The sequence below is a fragment of the Phocoena phocoena genome, chromosome 16 (assembly GCF_963924675.1).
Source record: "Phocoena phocoena chromosome 16, mPhoPho1.1, whole genome shotgun sequence".
NCBI lineage: Eukaryota > Metazoa > Chordata > Mammalia > Artiodactyla > Phocoenidae > Phocoena > Phocoena phocoena.
In genome coordinates, this window is record NC_089234.1 from 11,260,024 (window position 1) to 11,287,088 (window position 27,065).

Genomic DNA, 27,065 nt, shown 5'->3' on the forward strand with positions numbered 1-27,065 from the left:
ATTCTTAACCACTGCGCCACCAGGGAAGCCCAAACCAGGTGTTGTAAATAATATAATTGGCAACTCTGCTCTGGCAGATTCTGCCCCCTCCCCGCCTGCCCCCCCAGTGTTTTGTTGTTGTTGCTCTTTGTTGTTTAGTGACTTTTCTGAACTGATTTTTAAAAGTCTGTATTCTTAGTTGTATGTGGGCACTGAAGTCTTGGCTCTGTTAGCTCAGTGGGCAGTGATTGGATAGAAATTTAATTTCCTTAGATGCCTGGAAGCAGTCTCCCAGTCTAAGCTAAGGGACTCTGTATCCATGTTGGAGCAATCCTTTAACACTCAGCCATGCAGTTTACAGCTGCCCCCTAGCCTTCGCCTTCTGCTTGCACAGAGCCTCAGGGTTGTTCAGTGGTGAGAGCTTATGGCCTGCCTACTCAGGCTCAGATCTGAGCATGTGCCCAGCCCTGGGCACGCATGCGACCTTCTAACCTCCTGGTGGTTGGGGACAGATATACACACACACACATTTGTGTGTGGGTGTGTATATATATACATATGTATGTGTATTCCTCCCCCTCCGATCCCCTTAACGATATCTCATTCCCCAGATTTTCTTTTTTTTTTCTTGTTTGGTTGTTGTTGGTTTTTTTTCCCACAGTGACTCTTGAATTTTATTTTTTTATACAGCAGGTTCTTTGTTTTTGTTTTTTTTTTTTGCGTTACGCGGGCCTCTCACTGTTGTGGCCTCTCCCGTTGCGGAGCACAGGCTCTGGCTGTGCAGGCTCAGCGGCCATGGCTCACAGGCCCAGCCGCTCCACGGCATGTGGGATCTTCCCGGACTGGGGCATGAACCCGTGTCCCCTGCACCGGCAGGCGGACTCTCAACCACTGTGCCACCAGGGAAGCCCTATATAGCAGGTTCTTATTAGTTATCCATTTTATATATATTAGTATATATATGTCAATCGCAATCTCCCAGTTCATCACACCACAACCCTGCCACTTTCCCCCCTTGGTGTCCATATGTCTGTTCTCTACTTCTGTGTCTCAATTTCTGCCCTGCAAACCGATTCATCTGTACCATTTTCTAGGTTCCACATATATGTGTTAATGTACAATATTTGTCTTTCTCTTTCTGACTTACTTCACTCTGTATGACAGTCTCTAGATGCATCCACATCTCTACAGATGCCCCAATTTATTTCCTTTTTATGGCTGAGTAATATTCCATTGTATATATGTACCACATCTTCTTTATCCATTTGTCTGTGGATTGGCATTTAGGTTGCTTCCATGTCCTGGCTATTGTAAATAGTGCTGCAGTCAACACTGGGGTGCATTTGTCTTTTTGAATTATAGTTTTCTCTGGGTATATGCCCAGTCGTGGGATTGCTGGGTCATATGATAATTCTATTTTTAGTTTTTTAAGGAACCTTCATACTGTTCTCCATATTGGCTGTATCAGTTTGCATTCCCACCAACAGTGCAAGAGGGTTCCCTTTTTTACACACCCTCTCCAGCATTTTTCTTTGTAGATTTTCTGATGATGCCCATTCTGACTGGTGTGAGGTGATACCTCATTGTAGTTTTGATTTGCATTTCCCTAATAATTAGTGAGGTTGAGCAGCTTTTCATGTGCTTCTTGGCCATCTGTATGTCTTCTTTGGAGAAATGTCTGTTTAGGTCGTCTGCCCATTTCTGGATTGGGTTGTTTGTTTTTTTAATATTGAGCTGCATGAGCTGTTTATATATTTTGGAGATTAATCCATTGTCTGTGGATTTGTTTGCAAATATTTTCTCCCATTCTGAGGGTTGTCTTTTCGTCTTGTTTGTAGTTTCCTTTGCTGTGCAAAAGCTTTTAAGTTTCATTAAGTTCCATTTGTTTATTTTTGTTTTTACTTCCATTACTCTAGGAGGTGGATGAGAAAAGATCTTGCTGTGATTTATGTCAGAGTGTTCTTCCTATGTTTTCCTCTAAGAGTTTTATGGTGTCCAGTCTTAGATTTAGGTCTTTAATCCATTTTGAGTTTATTTTTGTGTATGGTATTAGGGAGTGTTCTAATTTCATTTTTTTACATGTAGCTGTCCAGTTTTCCCAGCACCACTTATTGAAGAGACTGTCTTTTCTCCATTGTATCTCCTTGCCTTCTTTATCATAGATTAGTTGACCATAGGTGTGTGGGTTTGTCTCTGGGCTTTCTATCCTGTTCCATTGATCTATGTTTCTATTTTTGTGCCAGTACTGTATTGTCTTGATTACTGTAGCTTTGTAGTATAGTCTGAAGTCAGGGAGTCTGATTCCTCCAGCTCCGTTTTTTTCCCCTCAAGACTGCTTTGGCTATTTGGGGTCTATTGTGTCTCCATGCAACTTTTAAGATTTTTTTCTCTAGTTCTGTAAAAAATGTCATTGGTAATTTGATAGGGATTGCACTGAATCTGTAGATGGCTTTGGGTACTATAGTCATTTTCACAATATTGATTCTTCCAATTTAAGAACATGGTATATCTCTCCATCTGTTTGTAGCATCTTTAATTTCTTTCAGCAGTGTTTTGTAGTTTTCTGCATACAGGTCTTTCATCTCCTTAGGTAGGTTTATTCCTAGGTATTTTATTCTTTTTGTTGCAGTGGTAAATGAGAGTGTTTCCTTAATTTCTCTTTCAGATTTTTCATCATTAGTGTATAGGAATGCAAGAGATTTCTGTGCATTAATTTTGTGTCCTGCAACTTTACTAAATTCATTGATTAGCTCTAGTAGTTTTCTGCTGGCATCTTTAAGATTCTCTATGTATAGTATCATGTCATCTGCAAACAGTGACACTTTTACTTCTTAACAATTTGTATTTCTTTTATTTCTTTTTCTTCTCTGATTGCCGTGGCTAGGACTTCCAAAACTATGTTGAATGATGGTGGCGAGAGTGGACATCCTTGTCTTGTTTCTGATCTTAGAGGAAATGCTTTCTGTTTTTCACCATTGAGAATGGTGTTTGCTGTGGGTTTGTCATATATGGTGTTGAGGTAGGGTCCCTCTATGCCCACTTTCTGGAGAGTTTTTATCATAAATCGGTGTTGAATTTTGTTGAAAGCTTTTTCTGCATCTATTGAGATGATCATGTTTTTTTTTCTTCAGTTTGTTAATACGGTGTATCACATTGATTGATTTGTGTATATTGAAGAATCCTTGCATCCCTGGGATAAATCCCACTCGATCATGGTGTATGATCCTTTTAATGTGTTGTTGGATTCTGTTTGCTAGTATTTTGTTGAGGATTTTTCATCTATATTCATGAGTGATATTGGTCTGTAATTTTCTTTTTTTGTAGTATATTTGTTGGGTTTTGGTATCAGGGTGATGGTGGCCTCATAGAATGACTTTGGGAGTATTCCTTCCTGTGCAATTTTTTGGAAGAGTTTGAGAAGGATGGGTGTTAGCTCTTCTCCAAATGTTTGGTAGAATTCACCTGTGAAGCCATCTGGTCCTGGACTTTTGTTTGTTGGAAGATTTTGAATCACAGTTTCAATTTCATTACTTGTAATTGGTCTGTTCATACTTGCTATTTCTTCCTGGTTCAATCTTGGAAGTTTATATCTTTCTAAGAATTTGTCCATTTCTTCCAGGTTGTCCATTTTATTGGCATAGAGTTGCTTGTAGTAGTCTCTTAGGATGCTTTGTATTTCTGGTGTGTCTGTTGTAACTTCTCCTTTTTCATTTCTAATTTTTTTCATTTGAGTCCTCTCCTTCTTTTTCTTGATGAGTCTGGCTAAAGGTTTATCAATTTTGTTTATCTTCTCAAAGAACCAGCTTTTAGTTTTATTGATCTTTGCTATTGTTTTCTTTGTTTCTATTTCATTTATTTCTGCTCTGATCTTTATGATTTCTTTCCTTCTACTAACTTTTTTTGTTTGTTAGTCTTTCTCTAGTTCCTTTAGGTGTTAAGGTTAGATGTTTATCTGAGATTTTTCTTGTTTCTTGAGGTAGGATTGTATTGATATGAACTTCCCTCTTAGAACTGCTTTTGCTGCATCCCATAGGTTTTGGATCGTCGTGTGTTGTCATTTGTCTCTAGGTATTTTTTGATTTTGTCTTTGATTTCTTCAGTGATCTCTTGGTAATTTAGTAACCTGTTGTTTAGCCTCCATGTGTTTGTGTTTTTTATGTTATTTTTCCCTGTAATTTTCTAATCTCATAGTGTTGTGGTCAGAAGAGATGGTTGATATGATTTCAATTTTCTTATATTTACCATGGCTTGATTTGTGACCCAAGATGTGATCTATCCTGGGGGATGTTCTGTGTGCACTTGAGAAGAAAGTGTAATCTGCTGTTTTTGGATGGAAGGTTCTATAAATATCAATTAAATCTATCAGGTCTGTTGTGTCATTTAAAGCTTGTGTTTCCATATTAATTTTCTGTTTGGATGATCTGTCCATTGGTGTAAGTGAGGTGTTAAAATCCCCCACTATTATTGTGTTACTGTCAGTTTCCTCTTTTATAGCTGTTAGCAGGTGCCTTATGTATTGAGGTGCTCCTATGTTGGGTGCATATATTTTTATAATTGCTATATCTTCTTGGATTGATCCCTTGATCATTATGTAGTGTCCTTCCTTGTCTCTTGTAACATTCTTTAAAGTATATTTTATCTGATATGAGTATTGCTACTCCAGCTTTCTTTTGATTTCCATTTGCATGGAGTATCTTTTTCCATCCCCTCACTTTCAGTCTGTATGTGTCCCTAGGTCTGAAGTGGGTCTCTTGTACATAGCATGTATATGGGTCTTGTTTTTGTATCCATTCAGCCAGTCTATGTCTTTTGGTTGCAGCATTTAATCCATTCACGTTTAAGGTAATTATCGATATGTATGTTCCTATTACCATTTTAATTGTTTTGGGTTTATTTTTGTAGGTCCTTTTCTTCTCGTGTTTCCCACTTAGAGAAGTTCCTTTAGCATTTGTTGTAGGGTGGTTTGGTGGTGCTGAATTCTCTTAGCTTCTACTTGTCTGTAAAGGTTTAGATTTCTCCATTGAATCTGAATGAGATCCTTGCCAGGTAGAGTGATCTTGGTTTTAGGTTCTTCCCTTTCATCACTTTAAATATGCTTGTAGAGTTTCTGCTGAGAAATCAGCTGTTAACCTTATGGGAGTTTCCTTGTATGTTATGTGTCATTTTTCCCCTGCTGCTTTCAATAATTTTTCTTTGTCTTTAATTTTTGCCAGTTTGATTACTATGTGTCTTGGCGTGTTTCTCCTTGGGTTTATTCTGCCTGGGACTCTGTGTGCTTCCTGGACTTGGGTGGCTATTTCCTTTCCCATGTTAAGGAAGTTTACAATTATAATCTCTTCATATATTTTCTCAGGTCCTTTCTCACTCTCTTCTTCTTCTGGGACCCCTATAATGCAAATGTTTTTGCATTTAATGTTGTCCCAGAAGTCTCTTAGGCTGTCTTCATTTCTTTTCATTCTTTTTTCTTTATTCTGTTCCGCAGCAGTGATTTCCGCCATTCTGTCTTCCAGGTCACTTATCTGTTCTTCTGCCTCAGTTATTCTGCTATTGATTCCTTCTAGTGTGTTTTTCATTTCAGTTATTGTATTGTTCATCTCTGCTTGTTTGTTAATTCTTCTAGGTCTTTGTTAAACACTTCTGGCATCTTCTCGATCTTTCCTCCATTCTTTTTCTGAGGTCCTCGATCATCTTTACTGTCATTATTCTGAATTCTTTTTCTGCAGCATTGCCTGTCTCCACTTCATTTAGTTGTTTTTCTGGGGTTTTATCTTTTTCCTTCATCTGGTACGTAGCCCTCTGCCTTTTCATCTTGTCTATCTTTCTGTGAATGTGGTTTTTGTTCCACAGGCTGCAGGGTTGTAGTTCTTCTTGGTGCTTCTGTCTGCCCTCTGCTGGATGAGGCTGTTGAAGAGGCTTATGCAAGTTTCCTTATGGGGGGGACTGGTGGTGGGTAGAGCTGGCTGTTGCTCTGGGCAGAGCTCAGTAAAAGTTTAATCTGCTTGTCTGTTGATGGGTGGGGCTGGGTTCCCTCCCTGTTGGTTGTTTGGCCTGAAGTGACCCAGCACTGGAGCCTACCTGGGCTCTTTGGTGGCGCTAATGGCAGACTCTGGGAGGGCTCACACCAAGGAGTACTTTGCAGAACTTCTGCTGCCAGTGTCCTTGTCCTCACGGTGAGCCACAGCCACCCCCCGCCTCTGCACAGGACCCTCCAACACTAGCAGGTAGGTCTGGTTCAGTCTCCCCTGGGGTCACTGCTCCTTACCCCTGGGTCCAGATGCACACACTACTTTGTTCCCCCCCAGAGTGGAGTCTGTTTTTCCCAGTCCTGTCGAAGTCCTGCAATCAAACGCCTCTAGCCTTCAAAGTCTGATTCTCTGGGAATTCCTCCTCCCACTGCCGGACCCCCAGGTTGGGAAGCCTGACATGGGGCTCAGAACCTTCACTCCACTTCTGTGGTATAAGTGTTCTCCAGTCTGTGAGTCACCCACCCAGCAGTTACGGGACTTGATGTTACTGATTGTGCCCCTCCTACCGTCTCACTGTGGCTTCCCCTTTGTCTTTGGATGTGGGGCATCTTTTTTGGCGAGTTCCAGTGTCTTCCTGTCGATGATTGTTCAGCCGTTAGTTGTGATTCAGGTGTTCTCGCAAGAGGGAGTGAGCACGTGTCCATCTACTCCGCCGTCTGAACCAATCTCTCTCATTCCCTAGATTTTCTTTTTAATGGTTTTGTAGGCTGCTGTTTGCCCCAGCTGTTACCCAATGTCTGGGATGGCTAAGGTGGTCAGTAGTTGCTTCTGATTACTTTTGATAAACTCTCTGGGGGAATGGGCTACTCACAGTGGGCAAGTGCCACGTCAGGTTAAATACAGACAGGCTTGCAGATGGATTCTTCCTGGGAGCCACCAGACAGTCAGATAACAACAGTTCTCTGCGGATGGCGCTTTGACAGCTCCAGCCCCACAGCCCTCTCCAGTGGTTGCCAGGCTGGCTGTTTTCAGGGCTGCTTGGAGGTGGGTAGAGGAATAGGGCAAATTTAAATGCCTCAAAGCTCACTGTTCTTCCTATCTTTCTTGAAAAAATGCTCCCCGAATTGTTTCAAGCATCTGGTTAATGTGTAGAGTTTTGAAGAAGCTGATTTTGATCATTTTTGCCTGTGTTCTTGTTCCCTTTAATGGTGGTGAGGATTTTCAGAGGTCCTTACTTGGCAGTTTTTGCTGACGTCTCTCTTCCCTGTGTTTAAAGGCATCATGTTTGCTATGCACGTTGCTGGCTTTTATCTGTTTGCCTGGTATTCTCAAATGAATCTTGAGTTTTGTTACTTTGTTTAGAGTACTTTCCTCAGTGGTATAACTTATGTGTAAAGTTTGGTTTTCAGTCCTTTTACCCATATTATTACCTCATTTGTCTAAGATGCAGGGTGACTTCCTCATTTTCACATCAGGCAAGGCACCATGTTACCTTCCTTTTCCCTACAAAATGCAAATGTCATTTCCTCATAAGGAATAATTCTAAAGTTCATTTACTGTTTGATAAAGGCAGTCGAAGATGACTTTGTGGAGATGCGCAAGAACGATCCTCAGAGCATCACTGCCGATGATCTCCACCAGTTGCTCATTGTAGCTCGGTGAGTGTACATGTTCACGATTGCCTTTTCATTGAGCTGTAGATAAATCTGCTTACTTAGGGTAACTGAGGCAGACTTAGAAAAATGGAAATGAACTTCTTCCTTCTAAAAATCCCTTGTGGAATGACTCATTGAGAGGGAATCAGTGGCCAGGGATCACCTCAGGGGACCAGGCATGCTCCCTGTTCTCCACACTTCAAAGAGGGAATCACCCTCCAAATATGAGAAAGTGTTCCTTTGTAGAAGTCTAACTTGGTTGTTGAGTTCTGTAGTTACCAGATGGTCTTGTCTCCCACAACAGTATTTAAAAAAACTTACAAACCAGTAGATCTTAAAAAAAAATAGTCATTATTCTAGGTCTAGACTTAAATTTGTTTCTGTATTTCAAACCAGGTTTCTGTCTCTCAGTGCTGGTCAGACAACACTGTCAAGAGAACGATGGCTAAGAGCAAAGCAGCTAGAGTCTTTAAGAAGAACCAGGCTTCAACAGCAGAAATGTGTGAATGGAAATGAACTTTGAAGGTACTGACATCTATGAAAGAGTAATGGGCGAATCGTAGCCACATTATTAAAATTCAAATATCATTTATACCACACTGTTTTGTAGATAATTTGTATCAAAAGAAAAAACCAATGTCTTTTCCTGAAATCACACCTGGTAACATCTAAAGTTTATATAATATTCAGTAAAGGCTTTTTCCTTACTGATTTTACGGAGCTTTTGAAGTTTGTTTTATAATTATATAAATTAGTAATGTACAAAATTGTATTTGATATTAAAAGTTTAATATTGATAATGTTGCTGATTATACCTAATTTCCTTAGTTTCCTTAGCTTCAGCTAAGTCATAGGCCAGACTCTGTTGAAATGCTAACATCAACATCATTTGAAGAAAATTGTTGCAATTCCAAAGTCAGAGGAATTGTTCACTTCAGATTTTTATGTCTTTCCAATGAACAGTGGGTGTGAATGTGTACAGTGGTCCAAGTTTGGGGAATGGAGCATACTTGCCATAATTCACATGATCATGTGAAATTCTATAATATTATCTCGCAGACATCTGACCACAGCTTTTTTCCATTTAACAGTTAACAACATGCAAAACAAGTCTTTAAATGGCAGTGGTTCCCAGACGTTTTGGGTTTCATGGACCAGTAATACTTCTAAAAATTGTGGGGATTGACAGAATTGCCAGTTTATTTTGCCAAGTAATCTGAAAGAAGTCACTGTATTATCACCCTTTTATTTCTTCATAAAAGGACTATCTCAGAACAAGAGATAGTCCTTTAAATGGAATAAATGTAGCTTTTTGAAAAAACACTACATTGTCCTTATTTTCACTCCAGTGCATTTGGGAACCACTGTTTTATGGACTCGCTTAAAGGAATGCTGTCTGCCCTGTGAAGTTGTTTTGCCCAAATAGGAAGAGGACAAAATTTATTTAACTTTTTAAAAAATGCCTTCTTTAGAAAAAAATGGTTTTTAATTCTTTTCCTTAATAAATGTCATTTAGTTGCTGTGATTACATTGGATTTTGCACTTTTTATATAAATTTATCAATTAGTTCCAGATGTATTAGATGAACTAATATTATCTCCTAGTCCAGGAATGCCCTGATAAAACTGTATTGTAGGTAGGTTTTCCCCAGACAAATTAGTTTTAATACAAATTTTCAAAGGAATAAAAATATTATCCATAGCTAGAAAGCGAATTGATACAGTATAGTAGTATAAGTGGCATCAAGAATCTTTGAAAAGGTTAGAACACTACTTTTAAGCTATCACTAGTTATATATAAAAAAGATTAGTTTCTCTTAGTAACTTACTTAGTCGGAAACATTAGAAATCAGTTAAATGATTAAATTCTGCACCCCCTGGCCCCCAAGGCCTAAAGTGACATTGCTAACCAAGAAAACAGGGTCAGCCTTGAAAATGGAGGAGTTTATTATGCCTCATGAACTGAAGTGAAAATTACTAGTTGTTTAACTTTTCCTAAACTCAAATCTATTTTTATAAACTAATGTAAATAATCTGTTTATATTTAGAATTCTAACTGGTTTTCATTTTTATAACTGGTAGACTAGACCTTCCTTAAACTTTTAGAAATAAAACAAAGGCTCAACTGGATTTGTGGGAATAAAATTCAACAGAGTAGATGAGTTACTGTGTGTTTATTGTGCCAGTGTGAATTGTAATTTACCAAAGAGAAGTACATAATTTGCTTGGTCTTACAGAGAAGTTCCCCTGAAAGGAAAACCCTTTCAAATAAATAAAACTTCCTAAATTACTAGTACTTTGGGCTGTTTTTCATGAATTACGAGACTCACCCCATGTGATCTTCTGTGTGGAAAACCACTACCAGACGTAAACTTCAGTATGAGAGGTGGTGCAGCACGGCGTCCTCCCTCTGAAGTCCCATTCAGGTAAGAGATTAGTACTCTGGGCTTCAGAAATCCTTTTCTCCTTGGACAGTGAAGTTTGTTGTTCTAATGCAATGTTAATCCTATTTGAAGCACCGGGAAACTGAACAGACATCTATATATTATCACCTTGATTGAGATTAAATTTTAGTTTTAAAATTAATTTTAATTCCTTTAGTTTTCAAAAATCTCTTTGGAACTAATTTCTTTGGAGCTTAAAAACACATACTTTTATTACCTGACCTTGACTTTATTTTCTCTCATGTTGTAGGACATCTAATAGTTTCAAGAAAAGGTGGTAAGAGAAAAAAGCATTCAGTTTCGATGTTTGGTTTTTAAAATTTGATGGTTTGTGATCCATTTCATCATTTTTAAAGTCATGAAAACACTTCAAAAGAGTAAAGTATTAGGAAAGGCTGGGACCAAGCGTTCAGTTATGGCAAACTTAACCTTGCTTCCAAATTCTTTAGTCTGACATAAAATATCAAACCTTTATCTTCAAAATATTATTCAAGGAATTCTCATAGACATTGTCACTTTAAATTATGATGATATTTTATTTTAAATAGTCACGACATCTGACACTTCAAAAAAGATACCACTGATAAATAACAAAAGTGGAAATATCAAAGTTACAACAGACATAATGTTTAGCTGAGAATCATTTCAACAGAGTAAGGCTCTAAAGATATCAGACAAACCAGTACTTGTTTGGAATAAGGTGTGCAACTTTCTTACTGTATAGGCTTACAGACAAGGCCCCGGTTCCATGTGGTCAAGGTTACAGTCATAAAACCTAAAGTTTTAGCACAGTTGTGCTTCAGATTAAACTTTCAGTAGTTGTGCTCGACTACACAGGATGTTATGGACTGCCCCCTGCAAAAAATTACAACTTGAAAGACTTCTTTCAAACATTACCAGTATCCAATATGTATACGTTCTTAACATTTCTGAAAAGAGAGCAAAATTAATAGGTGCTGGTGTTCACATCTGACAGCTCAGGTTTTATGACTGACAAGTCTTAATGCTCCTAGACTTTGGGGTATACAAGGTAGCAGTATTTTAAATTTAAGTAGAATGTGGGGAAAATTAGCATCAAATGGGCATTCATTTCTTGACTGTAGCGCCATTAGCCCTCAATTAACTCTTTATAGGGAATGGTTAGGCCATTAAAAACTTAAACCAACAGTTTTTATATTAAAACGCTTCGCCATACTAGTAACACTTTGAAGTCACTAAAAACTAAGTATTTACCTTGTAGAGGAAACACACAGAAATGAACTGACAAACAGAAAAACAAGTTATGAAAAATGCTAATCGCCTAAATGGATCCATGTCCACCCTCTGTGTCTACTTCATACATTCTCCCCACCCACCCAACTCCAAAAAATGTTCAGGTTATTACATCCCAAAGTAATCTATTCCTGAATTACTTTTAAAGAGACAAACTGCTCTGTAGTGTATAAGCTACTTAGGTCTACATTCTAGGATGATGCACTTCCACTGTCCTAGCTCTCAAATTTGGAAATCTGCTCAGGTTCAGTCTCCTTTTAAAACCTTTCCAAAATAAACAATTAGAATTTGTGATCCCTAGATTCAAAGACAGTACAGGTTATATGACACCTTTTTTTGGATTAAATAAAAGCCACAGGATTCTGTGTGGCTAAAAACTAAATCTGAATTATTCGTGTCTGGCATTGAGTAAACATATTTTTAAGTTCATTCTGCTGGACTTCATTAACTCCTTCAGGTTCTGCAGGGCTCTTCTGAACCTTTGCCACTGCAAAGCTTATCCCCTGGGTTAATCCAGCTTGGGTAATAGTAGCAACCTGGACCATGGAACTTCGAATCTTTGCAAAGGGAGAGACTGCTCTGCTGCTACAGCTCTCTGAAGGAGAAGGAGTTACGTGAAGCCCTCTCTCGAGTTCAAGTGTGCCAGATTCGGAGCCGGGGGTCTTTTGAGATACAACTGAATGCACTGGTTCAACTGACAAAAGCTGTGGGCCTGCTGCAGAAAAAGACACATCTAACTGAGATGGTCGAGAAGGTATCTGTTCCGCTGATTCAAATTGAGTGTCTTCGTTAGAAACTTGATTGGTCACGTGATTTCCTTCCCCACTAGCCTGCTGAGAAACAGACCTGGTTTCTGACAGCTGGCTCATTTTGTTTTGTGCATCGTGAACAAATCTGTGGCAATAAATATCCACGGGCTTGGCAAAGCCAGTCAATGTGTGTATGTTGTCAGCAGAAGGACTTTTCTTCTGAGAAGACTCACAGCCTTTTCCAGGCCCACTTTCATGAGCAAGGGTAACCTCTGAAGGAACATGAACGCTAATATCAGTGCTGCTCATAGACTGGGATCGACTGCCTAATTGAGGTACTGAAGCAATAATACCACAACTAGGAAGAACATAGTCTACCGGCCCTACATTCTCCAAAGAGTTAGCTAGCTGCCTGTCTTCATCAGACTTGGAATTTGTAAGGAATTCATCAGAGTGGTATGAGTCATTATCTGAAGACATTTCCCCATCTGACTCTGCCTGGGCTTTACTATCCACCACACTAGTGTTTTCCATGGTTTCAAGACTACTATCTGATTTCCAAAGGTTTACTTTTAAGTTTGGTTTTAGAAAGTTAACTTTCATTTCAGGTTTTGTAAAGTTTCCTAGCTTTCGTAGATTGCCAATATTTACATTGGATTTGGTCTGTTTCACTTTTTGATTTAGAGATGAAAATTTGCTCATTAAAAATTTTTTTCCCTGGGCCAAAGAGCCTTGATTTTGAGATCTGATGCCAATGATGTCTTCATGAGGTTTGCTGCTCTTCCTACAAATTAGAAAAGAAAAAAGTTAATTTCCCATGGAGGCCAATTATTAACGTAAGGGAAAACTCTTATTTCAAATGGCCCCAATTTCTTAAAAACAGTACACTGCTAAATGATAAACCCAGATAACCCCTTGGACTTGATGTAAGAACATTAATATCCAATACAAATATGTGAGCTATAGACAATTTTACATACAAAATATCATTTCAACATATAATCAGTATTAAGAGATGATTAATCAGGTATCTTAATCTTTCTTAAACTAAGTCTTTGGAACAGCCAATACACAGTATTTTATATTTTACAACAGGGCAGCAGAAGCCTTTGTAAGTGACATTGACGAGTCACCCCCAGGCACCGAATGGAATGGGTGGCCCGGCTGTGTGACTTTAACCCCAAGTTCAGCCATCAGGCCACAGACATCTCCCACATGTGCTGTCATCTTTCTCAAGCAGGCCACCTGGTGCACCGAAGAACCACCCTGTAGAAACACTACATCTGCAATATTTTAATCCTACTTAATGAAGCGCTTCACAGTAATTAGATGAATTACGTTGAGTTCTTGGGCATTCGGGGAGGAGAGGGAGGTAATGGAGGAGGGGAGGGAAGCCTCCTAACAGTAGCCTCAACCTCTGCTTTTGCATTATTCTGAGAATAAATGTTTCCAGAAAAACCCCACACCCAAAATTTAGACTAGTCCCATTTCAAAGGCTCCACAGCCATATGTGGTGACTGACTACAATTGGGGGCAGCACAGATCCACCACATCAGCAATCTAAACCACCAGCAAAGGCAACACTAACTATAGACAGGTGTCTACAGCATCTTAACTAAGGTGTCTGCACATCCCAATTCTGCTGAATTCAGGTAGAGCGGGGAGGGGAAAGAACGCCATTTCCTTATGTTTCCTATGGGCTACCTGGATTTATTTTAGAAGACTTGGGACGTTTAACATAACTGCACTTAGTGTTTTCTTCGCTGGCATCCCTCATGGCTGCTATAAATAAGAAAAAAGTCAGTGCTATTTACCACACGTCTTAGTACACTGGTTCCACACTTGGTCATGCAAGATCACTGGTCATGAGAATATTTCATAAAAATTATGATGTCAAAGAGCTACTTTATAGTGGCTCTTTATAGATTCTATAAAATTTAAATAATCTCAATTAAAAAAAGGAACCACTGAAATAATTATTTCTAACAGAAGACAATTTTCCTCTAGATGACCAAATGACTCTCTTTTCTAGTGGAATGTGGACTTTCAAACCTGCTCATTAGATGGAAAACCCACAGATTTTAAATGTAAAATAATCTGTTTACAGGCATTCTTTTCCAAAATTCAAAAACCTAGTGTTTAAAACATACTGGCTGGTTATTTTCTCAAAAAGTTATTTAAATTTGAACGTTCCCTCTCTTAAGAGTATATTTAAGCGTTTCAGAATGTATCACTTGTGGCCATAATTTATTTTATTTATTATTATTACTATTTTGGCCACGCCGAGCGGCATCCAGGATCTTAGTTCCCTGACCAGGGATCAAACCAGTGGCCCCTTGCAGTGGAGGCACGGAGTCTTTCTTAACCACTGGATCGCCAGGGAAGTCCCATGGCCATAATTTAAACAAAATTATTACTTTCTGATCCACGAAGATATGATACTTCTCCCTCTAAATACTGACACGGTATCATAATGTGATTTCTCTCCCTTTTGCAAATACTTTAAAAGAAGTAAAACTTTAATTTTCTCTGAAGAATAAAGACATTACTATCCAAAGTAGTATACTTACCTCTCAAGCTTTTTCTCTATTATAGGCACATCTAATCCCATGGCTTGCTTGGTGATCTGCAACATCTCTGCAATGCACTGAAGGGTATCTGAAACCCAAATATAGTTGCTTTCCAGTTTCTCCAAAAACATATTTAAAAACTAGCAGTTCTCAGAACTCCAAATGAAATTTGTAGTCTTGTAATTAGATACAAGTTTATTTGTTATAATTTACAGAAAAATGCTACTTGTTCATCACTCCCCTCACTAATTCAAAATGTTCTAAAATTTCAACAGAAGACTAAAGAACAAAAGAACCAAATCAATTGGAATTAAAAGTTTATTCTGAAACCCTCATCTGTCCAAACACTGCTAGATGCTGAGACAACAGCCGTGAACAAGACAGGTGTTGTTTCTGACTGCTATCCATGAGAGGCATATGTGGTAGGAAAAGCCATGACACCATAAGGCCAAACACACTGAGAATTCCCATAATAGATTCCCTTGCCCCAGACTACATCATCAGTTCAAATAATGTCCCTGTGTTGCTGGGAACAAAGCTGCTATTTCAGGATCTCAAATCACAAAGCTATTTTCCTGGATCATTCAGTTGGTACTGGGTATGTACAGTCCCCCAAGTCCCCGTGGGCTTATAAAAGCAGAGAATACTTTCATCTCTCTGCGTTACCTTTTCCATCCTCTTCGGGATTGCGCATTACAGCTCTCAAGGTGTGGAAATAGCCGCTTGCTTCTTTGTATCTGTAGTGCAGTCGCATGCAGGAGAACTTTGCCTTACCAAAAAGAGTGGGTTCAGGACCTAAAGACCCAAATGAATACATGTAAATCTTTCACGTAACATTCACTTTCTTCTGTATCTTCAAAAGACTGACATTCATCAATTATTTAGCATTTTTCTTCATCATCTAAATGAGAGTGCATGCTTATGATTTGGTTTCATGAGATTATAAATAAAAATTCTTCAGTCTCAAATATTTAAACTGTCTCGATCCCAGGGTTAATCTTCACAAGGCAAGTAATGAAAGAAATATAGTTATTATTAGACTATATCCATCACTAATCTCTCAAAATCAGAAGGGAATCCTAAGAAATGTACTACTTAGACTATCCCCTTCTGATTCTAATAAGGTGTTATACCACGTGCTTAAATAATGACCCATTCTTAGAAGAAACAATATTTGCTTTCTATGACTTGGTTAGTATGTTAAAATTTACCTATTTCAATTTTTTCCAGATCTTCTAGACTTAGTCGTTGATACTGGTTTACTTTGTCAACTTCATCATCATAACTAGACAAAGGGAAAGAGAGTAAGAGGAGGATTAAAATCAAAAGCGTATTTGGCTTGTCAGCTGAGGTATAACAGCAACTACTATGCAGTTAAAATCTTCCACAGCACAATACATTCTGGGGTAAATTAGTTTCTATTTTGACACTAATATATATATATATATACACACACACACACATAAATATATAGTTCAACAGCTAAAGGAAAATCAGTTTATACATCTTACACTAAAAGAAATCAAACCAACAAACCTAAAACTTAACCTAAAAGGAGAGAAAAACACATACATATACTGAAGCTATGTATTCCTGATACAGCAGATAAATCTGATATCCAAAATCAAGAATGAGAAATCCATATGATCAGTGCCAATAGGCACCTGGGCCAATGACTGAAAAATGACAGTTCACACAAGGCCAAAAAGAAAGTAAATATATATGTATTTGAAAAAAATAAACCTCAATTCTGGTAAAGCTATGAGGAAGTACTCGTATTTCTGCTAGTGGCATTGTTAACTGGTAGTCTTTCCGGAGACCAATCTTGCAATAAGGCACAGAAGTCATATATTCATCATACCCTTATAATCAGAGAAGTGCACGTGTACACACACAATTATCTGCGCACAGACAGCTGTATCACTCATGATAGCAAAAAAGATGGGAGTATTTTAATGCCTAACAATGGGGAAACATTTAACTAAGGTATGGTAATAAAAAATGCTATATGGTCATTCACAATAAAAATACGTGGAATACATCAAAACTTGAGCTCTATAGGAAATACTACTAAAAGAACACTTATATAAACACACTGATTATAAAGCACTTTCAAACCGAAGTCAGAGTGATGTAACAATTATGTAAGGTAAACGGGTTCAGTGAAATTTCTTAAAATACATAAAACTAGATTCTTAACTTTTTTGTGTTACAAATTCTAAAAAGGAAATTTACTCGCATTAAAAAATAAAAAGTAAAAGCTTTAAATCAATAAGCAACTTACTAGGCCACGTAGTAGGCAGAGTTAGAAAGCAGTAACAGCACATCCACATCTCTGTGAGTAGCATCAATGAGGCTAAACAAACATGACACAGGGAATTAAATATTTTTGTTTTCATTTACCTTTTTTTCTACAGCAGATCCACTTATGATAAAAGATTGGAGGGGCTGGGGTGGGGAAAAGAAATCAATCAACAAGTCCTACTTCTTCAGTTAAATATATACAATCTATCCATCTGGAAATTTAAAAAAACCGAAAAACCAAGAACCCAGTTTAGGAAGGTGGTGGGGTAGGTGAAGGAAAGGACTGGAGCTGAGAAGAGGTCCCTTCTCAGAGAGATGGCCAAGGAGGAGAGAGTGCTCAGGGGAAATGGGATAATGGGGGCGGGGGACTGGATGATGGTAGAGGGGGTAAGGGTTGGTAAGAAAGGAAAATGTGAGGCTGAGAAAAGAGAAATTGTCTAGATCATCTCACATGACCTAACCTTCAAAATGACACTGCACATTTAGGGTATTTTTACACTCATGTAGAATGCATCCTTTGAAAGAACTTTACGTAAATGTAGTGTTTATGTGCAAAAATGGAACCCAGCCCAAACTACTTTGCATTTTTCTTACTACAGATTTACTCAGCTTTTAAGGAATGAGTAAACATTTCTTTATTCTAAGTCCATTTTGCCACATTTTATTTCCACTCTAAAGTCAAGTATCAGAATAAGGGATTAACCATTAAACCAAATACTAATTTTTTAAAAAAGGTCAACACAGAAAATCTACACATAGTCAACAGATAACACGGGCAGAATCCGAACTCAAACTTTCATCTATTAAAACAGCATTTCCAATCAAAAGGTGAAATTAATCCACGCCTCTTATACTGTTCCTCAAAATTCCACTGTTGGAGTGGATATTTCTACCTTAGAATTTCATAGCTATTTGCAAAGACTTACCAAATGCTACTGAAAAACAAATGGAAAACAGGAGGGAGAAAAAATCACTTGTAGATGGAGTTTAAGTCACGTACATAATCTGCGTAAGAATGAGGTCACTCTTTAACAGGTACTGCAGAGATCTTTACCAAGATCTTCCAGTGCAGGGTTTTACCTCGGCAGCACGTTGCTGCAGCGTTAACAATAACAGCCTTAATCTAAAATAACAAACTGACCTCAATTTTCACCAAAAATATGCCCCCAAAATACAACTAATTAGGTCAGAAGCCAGAACCCAATGAATACACAGACTGATCCAAAATATGAGCAATAACCAACCAACGGTAAAGAAAAAACTACAAATTCTGTGATTTTGGCAGAGGCTCACTTGAGAACAGACTAATGACGTAAAACGTAATTTAGTCGTGCGCGTTGGTACTTACGTGCACTCTTAAAATTGTCGCTTGAGCCAAGCCATAAAAATTACGTCACGACACGTACTGTAATATGAAATAAATTCTAACCCTACTGATTAGTGTTACTTTATCTTAGTTTCTATTTTGACACTAATATGTACATCGGTCAAACATGATCTCGGTCAAAAGCATCCTGTCCGGACGAAAAGCACTTGGCACGTGACAGACAGTCGAGAAAAATGTCAGCCCTCCCCCCCCCCCCGCATTTTTATCGACGTATAAGCTGCAGTAAATACTTAATTTCCCTCCCCGCCACCCTCCGCCCCACTTAAAACAGAAAAAAACCCAGAAAACAGAAAACGCACACTTTTTTTTTTAAAAACACGGACAAGAAAAACAAGAAACCCCGTTTCAGGGCTCCCCGCCCCCGCGCCTGCAGCTGGGAAGCGGCGCTGCGCTACTCGCTTTTCTCTTCCCACCAGTCAGGCATCCCCTCCTTCCACACGAAGAACACGAACACCGCCAGCACCACATGCAGCCCCACCACCGCGACAATGGTCGCGTAAAAGCCACTGTCATCAGGCGACATTAACAGGAGGCTTTGGAACAGAAGTAATTTACAGGAAAAATACAACCCCACGGGAACTTTAACCATAAGTCCTGCAAAAAGGAGAAAAATTTTGAAAGTCATCGCCAGGCTGCCGCCTTCGGGCTTGGGCTCGGCGGCGTTGCCGGCGGCACTGCCCGTGGCGTTCGCCTGCCGCTGGGCGGTCGGAGGAGGCCGGTGGGAGCGCGGCATCCCGTCAGTCCGTCCGTCTGTCCGTCCGTCCACGAGTCGAAGCTCAGTCAGAGCCGCTGGCAGCAGAGGTACCACTTGCAGCGACTGCGCTGACTGCGGCAACTGCAGCGCGGCCGCGCCGGGTCACGCCCAGAACCTCAGCCCGCTTCCGCCGCCCGCTTCCTTCGCGGCGCACGCGTAGTGCGCAGGCGTGGCCAGTCCGGCACCGCCCTCGCCGCGAGCAGGGCGGGTTCCCGGGCCGGCGGAGACGGGCACCGAGGTGGCCGCGGGCTCTGGTCCCCCAGCCCGGCTCCCGTGAGAGCGCACGCACGCCTTTGCGAAGGGCCATCTCTGCTGGCCGGAGGGCTGCTAGCGGGCGGGCTGCAGCGCACCTCACTGTGGTCATGTGCTCTGGGTGTAAGAAAAAGTGAGTCCGAGTGGGACAAAATAAAGAGTTGGCTTTGTGCTGATGCTGAAGAGCACCTGGACGGTACCGCCGATTTCCCGTCACATTAAAGATTCCTCCCCCGGCCGCAGCGCGCCAGCCGGCGCTTATCAGTTGTCATTCAAGTCAGCTTTCCTTGCAGCCGCTGCGGCTGCTTGGAAGGGAAAGGACACAGAACGGCCCGAGAGGTCTGATCTGTATGCGTCAGGGGTTGTCCGCGGGGAACAAACTGAGCTGTGCTCAATGTTTAACAGAAAAAGGCTCGGGGCCGGGGGTGGGCACCGGGTAAACACGAAGGAGGGCAGAAACCAAGCAAACGGCACAAAGCTGTGCTGGACAGTTCCTGCTGGGGTGCTGGGAGGTAAAGAAAAAGGGAACGGCAGCCATTCTTGCTGAGCTGCGCAGGACGGAGCATTTGTAACTTTTTCTGCCAGGTATTTAAACAGGGCGGTGACTGCAGTGAAGTGAGTGAGGCACTGGTCCCTGGTGCAAAATTTAAGGGGATGCCAAAAAACCTCAGCCATCAAGGTAAGTTTTTAGTGCAATATTTTTAAAAAAATCAAAATTAATGCAAACATATCATGATATAACATCAACATTTCAAATAAAGATAGGATCTGACCCTGCAACCTGTACAACCCTGTCTCACTTGCCTCACCCTAATCCTAGCCCTGGTTCCTGTAAAACTTTATTTACAAAAACATGTAGCCCAATTCAACAAGAAGACACACAACCCAATTTTTTAAATGAGCAAAGGATTTGAATAGACATTTTTCTAAGGAAGACAAACAAATGCCCACCAAGCACAAGAAAAAAAAAATGCTCAACATCACGTGTCACTAGGGAAACACAAATCAAAACCACGATGTGATACTCCTTTACACCCCTAGGATGACTACAGTAAAACACCATGGAAAACAAGTGTCGGTGAGGACATGGAAAGACCGGAACCCTCCTACATCACTAGTAGGAATGTAAAATGGTGCAGCCACTGTGGAAAATAGTTTGGTGGTTTCTCAGAAGTTACTCATTGAATTATATGTGGCCTGGCAATTTCCCCTCCTAGGTATACACCCAAAAGAAAAACAGGTGCGCAAACAAAAACGTGTATGTGAGTATTCACAGCATCACTATTTACAACAGAATAGCCAGAAGGTGGAAACATAAATGCCCAAAGGAAGAGTGAATAAACAAAATGCGGTCTATCCATACAACGAAATACTATTCAGCCATAAAAAGGAATGAAGTTCTGATACATGCCACAATGCCCATAAGCCATGAAAATATTATGCTAAGTGAATGAAGCCAGTCACAAAGGCTACATATTACATGATTACATTTATATAAAGTGCCAGAATACACGAGTCCAGAGAGAAGTATCAATAGATTAGTGGCTGCTTAGGGGGTGAGGGTGGGGATAGAGTATGCGGATTCTCTTTGTGGTGATAAAAATGTTCTAAAACTGACCAAAGTGATGGTTGCACAACTCTGAATATTCTAAAAGCCACTGAATTGTACGCTTTAAATGGGCGAATTGTATGCTATATGAATAACATCTTGATAAAGGTGTTTTTAAAAACCACACACACAGCATGAGGCAGACAGGTGCTGACTGCTGAAGCCTCCAAGCTCAAGGGGCTGAACTCACCGCTGGCTGTCTGGGGACCTATGCCCCCAAAGCCATTCCCACAGCTACCTCTTGCTGTCCTCCACCAGGGGCTGCCTGTTCTGGGTCCACATCCCTGGCTCAGTAGACGGACTGTACAAAGGCTCTATAGCAAACTCAGAGAGCCAAAGAGCAGGTTTCCAAACATCTCCCTTCAAGAGAAAGGGAAAACTATCCACCATCTGGAAAATCTTTACGCCTTGCAAATGCAGATAAATACCAGTAGCAAATTTAAAGCAATCTTAGCAGTGTTAGAAAGGATGATAACCACAAAGTATCTCTAATAAGAAGGACAGTTCTTGGGACTTCCCTGGTGGTGCAGTGGTTAAGAATCCGCCTGCCAATGCAGGGCACATGGGTTTGAGCCCTGGTCCGGGAAGATCCCACATGCCCCAAAGCAACTAAGTCCGTGTGCCGCAACTGCTGAGCCTGCGCTCTAGAGCCCGTGAGGCACAACTACTGAAGCCCGCGTGCCTAGAGCCCACGCTCTACAACAAGAGAAGCCACCCAATGAGAAGCCTGCACACCGCAATGAAGAGTAGCCCCCACTCGCTAGAACTAGAGAAAAGCCTACACGCAGCAACGAAGACCCAACGCAGCCAAAAATAAAAATAATTAAAAAAAAAAACACTTGATCTAAGGAAAATGATATTGACAATCACAACACCTTCAAAAAAGTGAAGTGCAAAGTTGAAACTCAAGCAAAATGCAGATGTGATACCTGCAGTTATTTCTGAATGGGAATTAAAAGTACTACCTTTTGGGAGTTTTTGTTTGTTTCATGCTGCATTAAGTTTGACTGCTATTTTAAAAACAACAACTAACGTACATGAATAAAAATTTTTTACCAAATGGCTTATAAGAGCACAGAAATTTTCTGCTAAGTTGTGTGTGAGGAAAACCTCATCTTTTAAGAGTCCAAAAATTGCATCCATACATATAATACTAACTATCAAAGTGAAATAATCCATGGAATTAAAGTCATGGAAGGTCTCCCTATGAAGCTACAGTCAATGTTGCCTTTCGCTCATTTTAATATACGTATACTACCTTGCATCCTATTGTCCTTTCAAGCTTATTTTATGCCCCTTTTATTAAAAACATATGAAATGTAAAATAAAATCTAAATAAACCTTTTATTCTCAGAGCTTGGTCTAGAATTTTCTGAAGTGTTTCTGATTCGTAATATTGAAAATTATAATTTTAGATTTTAGCCTGAAAGCAAGCATTCAATCTGGTGGATAAATTTGGATCCTGCCATTCAGTTGATATTTTAAAGAACCACATGAAACTGGATGCTTTTTGTTTAAAAAAGAACGTTAAGTATTAGTTGCCCTATTTATTTTATGAAAGACCAGGACCACTTTACAACCCAAAGTAACTAGCATCATTAAACCTGTTGGTACACTCAGTTTTGTGCATTAATACAATAAACCTAGATTCTGGGGCATGGAGTGGGGTTGGGGGCAGGGGAGAACTCAAGAAACAAGCTTTGAACTGTAGTTTCACCATTTGGGTTTTTAAAAAATCAAATATTGCTAGTGCCCCCTTAATTTTACGGCCAAGGTGAGTATCTTAGCTTGCCTTAGTACCAGCCGTGTATTTGAGAACTGCTATGAACTACGCATCCATGCCCACAGCTCTATGGACAATTGCTAGCAATAATTAGGACAACTTAACAACATCAGAAAGCACATTAGTTACCAGGACACCACTCCAACTCACCTGGGGTCACAGTCAATGAGGGCCCAGCCCCCATGGAACTTTTCGTTATCAGGCAGCAGTAACTTCATGTAACTTTGTAAGAGCTGACTAATTAGTTCCTGGTGGCTTCTCTGATTTTCCTTATGCAAAGCTTCATGCTCTTTCTCCTTGGTAAATATGGAATAAAGATCTTCTGTCACTGGAATGCCTTGCATCAAATCTAGAGTAGAAAGTGTTAATATCTATCATCTTCTTAGTTTACTAATGCATTTTTAAAAAGCAAAGAGAATACAAGACCTAAAATAATAAGACTCATTAAAAAACATAGGCATAAATCTTTAAAAAAATTTTTTTTGTGGTACGCGGGCCTCTCACTGCTGTGGCCTCTCCCGTTGCGGAGCACAGGCTCCGGACGCGCAGGCTCAGCGGCCATGGCTCACGGGCCCAGCCGCTCCGCGGCATGTGGGATCTTCCCGGACCGGGGCAAGAACCCATGTACCCTGCATCGGCAGGCGGGCTCTCAACCACTGCGCCACCAGGGAAGCCCAGGCATAAATCTTTGTGACCCTGGACTAGGCATGGCTTTTTTTAGATATGAAACTAAAATCACAAGCCACAAAAGAAAAAACATAGTCAAACTGGACACCATCAAAATTAAAAACTTTTGTGTCTCGAAGGACAATGTCATGAAAATTAAAAGGCAACCCACAGAATAGGAGCGAATATTTAAAAATCATCTGTCTGATCAGGGACCTGTATCCAAGAATATATAAAGAATTCCAACAACTCAATAATAAAAAGGCAAATAAGCCAATTTTAAAATGGGCAAAGGAACTGAACAGACAAGCTAACTTCGTCCTGGTACAGCACGCAGCTCAAGGCTTAACAAAACCATTGTAATCCCATTCCCTGTGCTTGTTCGGGACTGTAAGCCTGGAGGAGGCTTCTGGGAGAGATCTGCCAACCACTGACCCTTTCAGGGAGGCAGTAAGCCCAGACTGCTATGGCCCCTCTCTCTTAAACTTGAAAAGGTCCAGCTTCAGGGTTAGGATGAAGCTGATGCGACTGATCGTCAAAATGAGAGAGGAACAGAACGTGCCTCCTCAGTGACGTAACTGAGGCGCTAGATCAACCAAGAGGAAGAAAGGTATCTTAGTTTTCCTTGAATAAACTGCTAAAATCCAATTTTCCTGTCAGCATGCACCCTATGTGTGGCAAATGGACCAAACTGAATCACACCAGACTTCTCAAGTTCCTAAATTGCCTATGCATAGGCCCTACTATTTCATTTATAATAAATAATCAGGTTAAAAAATAGGATTTATAAAATATTCTTAGAGACCATATGACAAGCTGTTACATTTGATGCTAATCCAGAATACTCTACATTTACTTTAATCCTAAAAGGTAATACTTTCATGAAAATTAAAGTTAAAATATGCCAAGGCATGAATTCCACTGGGCAATCTACCCTCCATTTCTTTTCTTAAATAGTGATAGGAATTGGTTAGGATAATCTCTAAATCTGATACCCTAATACCCTGTTAAATCATGCTTATAAGAAAGGATGCTGTATTTGTCCATAGCAAGAACACACGGTAAACACTATAAGAAGAAAGAAAATCATCTCGTTTTTCTCTCTCAGCCTTGAGTAATGGAAAAACAAATAGAATATGGAGTTTTTAGTCGATGAGGTTTTTAGGGCACCTTATTCCATACTCCAGGAGCCTCAACCCTGCCTTCTGTTACATGAATAACAAATTGACAAATAAGTATGGAAATGAGCGGTTTCTTTTGCTGCTCCAGCCTAAAAAAACTGTCAAACTCTAATCTTGTAGGGACTTCCTTGCTGGTCCAGTGGTTAAGAATCCACCTTCCAGGGACTTCCCTGGTGGCACAGTGGATAAGACTACACATTTCCAATGCAGGGGGCCCAGGATCGATCCCTGGTCAGGGAACTAGATCCCATGTGCATGCCACAACTAAGAGTTTGCATTCCACAACTAAGGAGCCTGCACGCTGCAACTAAGGAGCCAGCGAGCCGTAACTAAGGAGCCCACCTGCCACAACAAAGACCCAGTACAACCAAAACAAACAAATAAATATTAAAAAAAAAAAAGAATCCGCCTCCCAATGCAGGGGATGTGGGTTCAATCACTGGTGGGGGAACTAAGATCCCACATGCCATGGGGCAACTAAGCCTGCACGCCGCAACTACTTAGCCCACACACCCCAACTAGAGAAGCCCGTGCACCACGACGAAAGATCCTGCATGCCGCAACAAAGGTCCCACATGCTGCAACTAAGACCCAATGCAGCCAAATAAATAAATAAAATATTTTTTAAAAATTCTCATCTCGTAAAAATTTGACTTATTGGGTAAGATGTTCAACACATAGACACAAATATATTATACAACATATGAACTATGTTAATGAAGTTGGTTACTGTAAAAGGTTAGTCACAGAAAGAATAACAAATTTGAGAGAGAGAAAGGCATTTATGTTCCTTACCTATAACGGCTTGCCTATAAGCATCCTTAAATCGATTCAGGTAATACCTATTTGCCGAGTTAACACCATCTTTCATAACTCCTGCTAACTTCCTTTCTCCTGTCCTTGTAAAGTCACCCTGTCAAGGAAAAAGTCACTTTAACAATTTATTCAAGCACAAAAATGTTCCTGAAGTCAATGTGGGCTTTTGATTCAAGACTGGAAATCTATAGGGTTTTATAATTTCCAAATGATGTAATTAAAATATCTACTAGTATTTGACTCGGATCCAAGCATGTCAAACAATTAAACATGCTATCGGTGGCATAAAGTCTCCACAGTTAGACTGTGCCTTAAGGTAAAGCCATTCTTGGCAATCTGTAGAATATCTAGAATTTACAGGTCAAAACTTATTATATAATAAATAAAACAAAAAGATTTTCAAACCTCCAACTGGTATGATATTCAAAACACACATTTCTGATGTGGGAAAATGTAGACAGTTCCCTAGAGCTTATTATAATGGAATTTAACCTGCATATGTGGTTGTGTGTATATATAGAGAGAGCAGAGGTTTCCATACCTTGCTGCACATTACAATCCCTGTAGAATGATCCAATGAAGATTTAATTGTTTTGTTTCTCTTGGTTTTCACAACAAAGGTGTCAGAGCAAGTCCCTAGAGAGGTAGTGACTTAAACTTAAGGCAAGGAAAGCATAGTCTTTCTCCCGCATCCCAACCCCACTATTTCTATCCAAGGCAATCTTGGAAACAAGCCTGGTCCTAAAATTGACAGCTTAGGAAGAACATGTTGCCAATTAGGTCATTCGCAGGAAGTTATTAATTTAGCAACATGAATCTATTATAAAAGAGAGAGACATGAATGCTGCATCCAAAGAATTTTAATATCAAAGGAAAAAAAGTGTTCCTCTTTTTTTTCCAGCTTTGTATAATTGACAAGTAGCATTGTATAAGTTTAAGGTGTACAATGTGATGATGTGATATATGTGTGTGTATATATATAGTACTGTTAACTATAGTCACCATACTGTACGTTAGATCCCCAGAACTTATAACTGAAAGTTTGTACTCTTTGACCAATATCTCCCCATTTTCCCCATCCTCTGGTAAGCACCAATCTACTCAATGTTTCTATGAGTCTGACTTTTTAAAATTCCACGTATAAGTGAGATCATGCAGTATCTGTCTTTCTCTGTTTGCCTTATTTCACTTAACATAATGTCCTCAAGGTTCATCCATGTTGCTGCAAATATTAGGATTTTCCTCTTTTTTATGGCTGGATATTCCATTATATATATACACACACATTTTGTATACACACACACACGTTTTCTTTAGCCATTCATCCACCATCAGATACTTAGGTTGTTTCCAGGTCTTGACTATTATGGATAGTGCTACAATGAACACAGGAGTACAGGTATTTCTATGACATACTGATTTCATCTTCTTTGGATATATACTCATAAAATAAGATTGCTAGATCATATGGTAACTCCATTTTTAATTTTTTGAGGAACTTCCTTACCATTTTCCATAGTGGCTATGCCAATTTACATTCGCACCAACAATGTACAAGGGTTACCTTTTCTCCCAACACTTGTTATCTCGTCTTTTAGATAACACCCATTCCAACAGGTGGGAGGTGATAGCTCACTGTGGTTTTGATTTGCATTTCCCTGATGATTACTGATGTTGAG

General features: G+C 39.8%; 2 protein-coding genes across 3 annotated transcripts in view; one reads left to right on the forward strand and one right to left on the reverse strand.

Moving 5' to 3' along the window:
* Positions 1–8,402, forward strand: part of MCMBP (minichromosome maintenance complex binding protein) — a 67,125-nt gene extending 58,723 nt beyond the window's left edge. The window contains exons 15-16 of one of the 2 annotated variants that reach the window (XM_065893876.1): positions 7,515–7,603; positions 7,997–8,402. In XM_065893876.1, the coding sequence (XP_065749948.1) occupies positions 7,515–7,603; positions 7,997–8,123 (216 nt within the window). In that variant the 3' untranslated portion in view covers positions 8,124–8,402. The remainder of the gene's footprint in view (positions 1–7,514; positions 7,604–7,996) is intronic. The other variant, XM_065893877.1, reaches the window with a different exon arrangement.
* A 2,769-nt stretch (positions 8,403–11,171) lies between these two features.
* Positions 11,172–27,065, reverse strand: part of INPP5F (inositol polyphosphate-5-phosphatase F) — a 90,715-nt gene continuing 74,821 nt past the window's right edge. The window contains exons 14-20 of the mRNA XM_065894340.1: positions 25,366–25,483; positions 22,874–23,072; positions 16,919–16,990; positions 15,846–15,919; positions 15,301–15,429; positions 14,635–14,722; positions 11,172–12,848 (exon numbers count right to left, since the gene is read on the reverse strand). Coding sequence (XP_065750412.1) covers positions 11,693–12,848; positions 14,635–14,722; positions 15,301–15,429; positions 15,846–15,919; positions 16,919–16,990; positions 22,874–23,072; positions 25,366–25,483 — 1,836 coding nt within the window. The 3' untranslated portion in view covers positions 11,172–11,692. The remainder of the gene's footprint in view (positions 12,849–14,634; positions 14,723–15,300; positions 15,430–15,845; positions 15,920–16,918; positions 16,991–22,873; positions 23,073–25,365; positions 25,484–27,065) is intronic.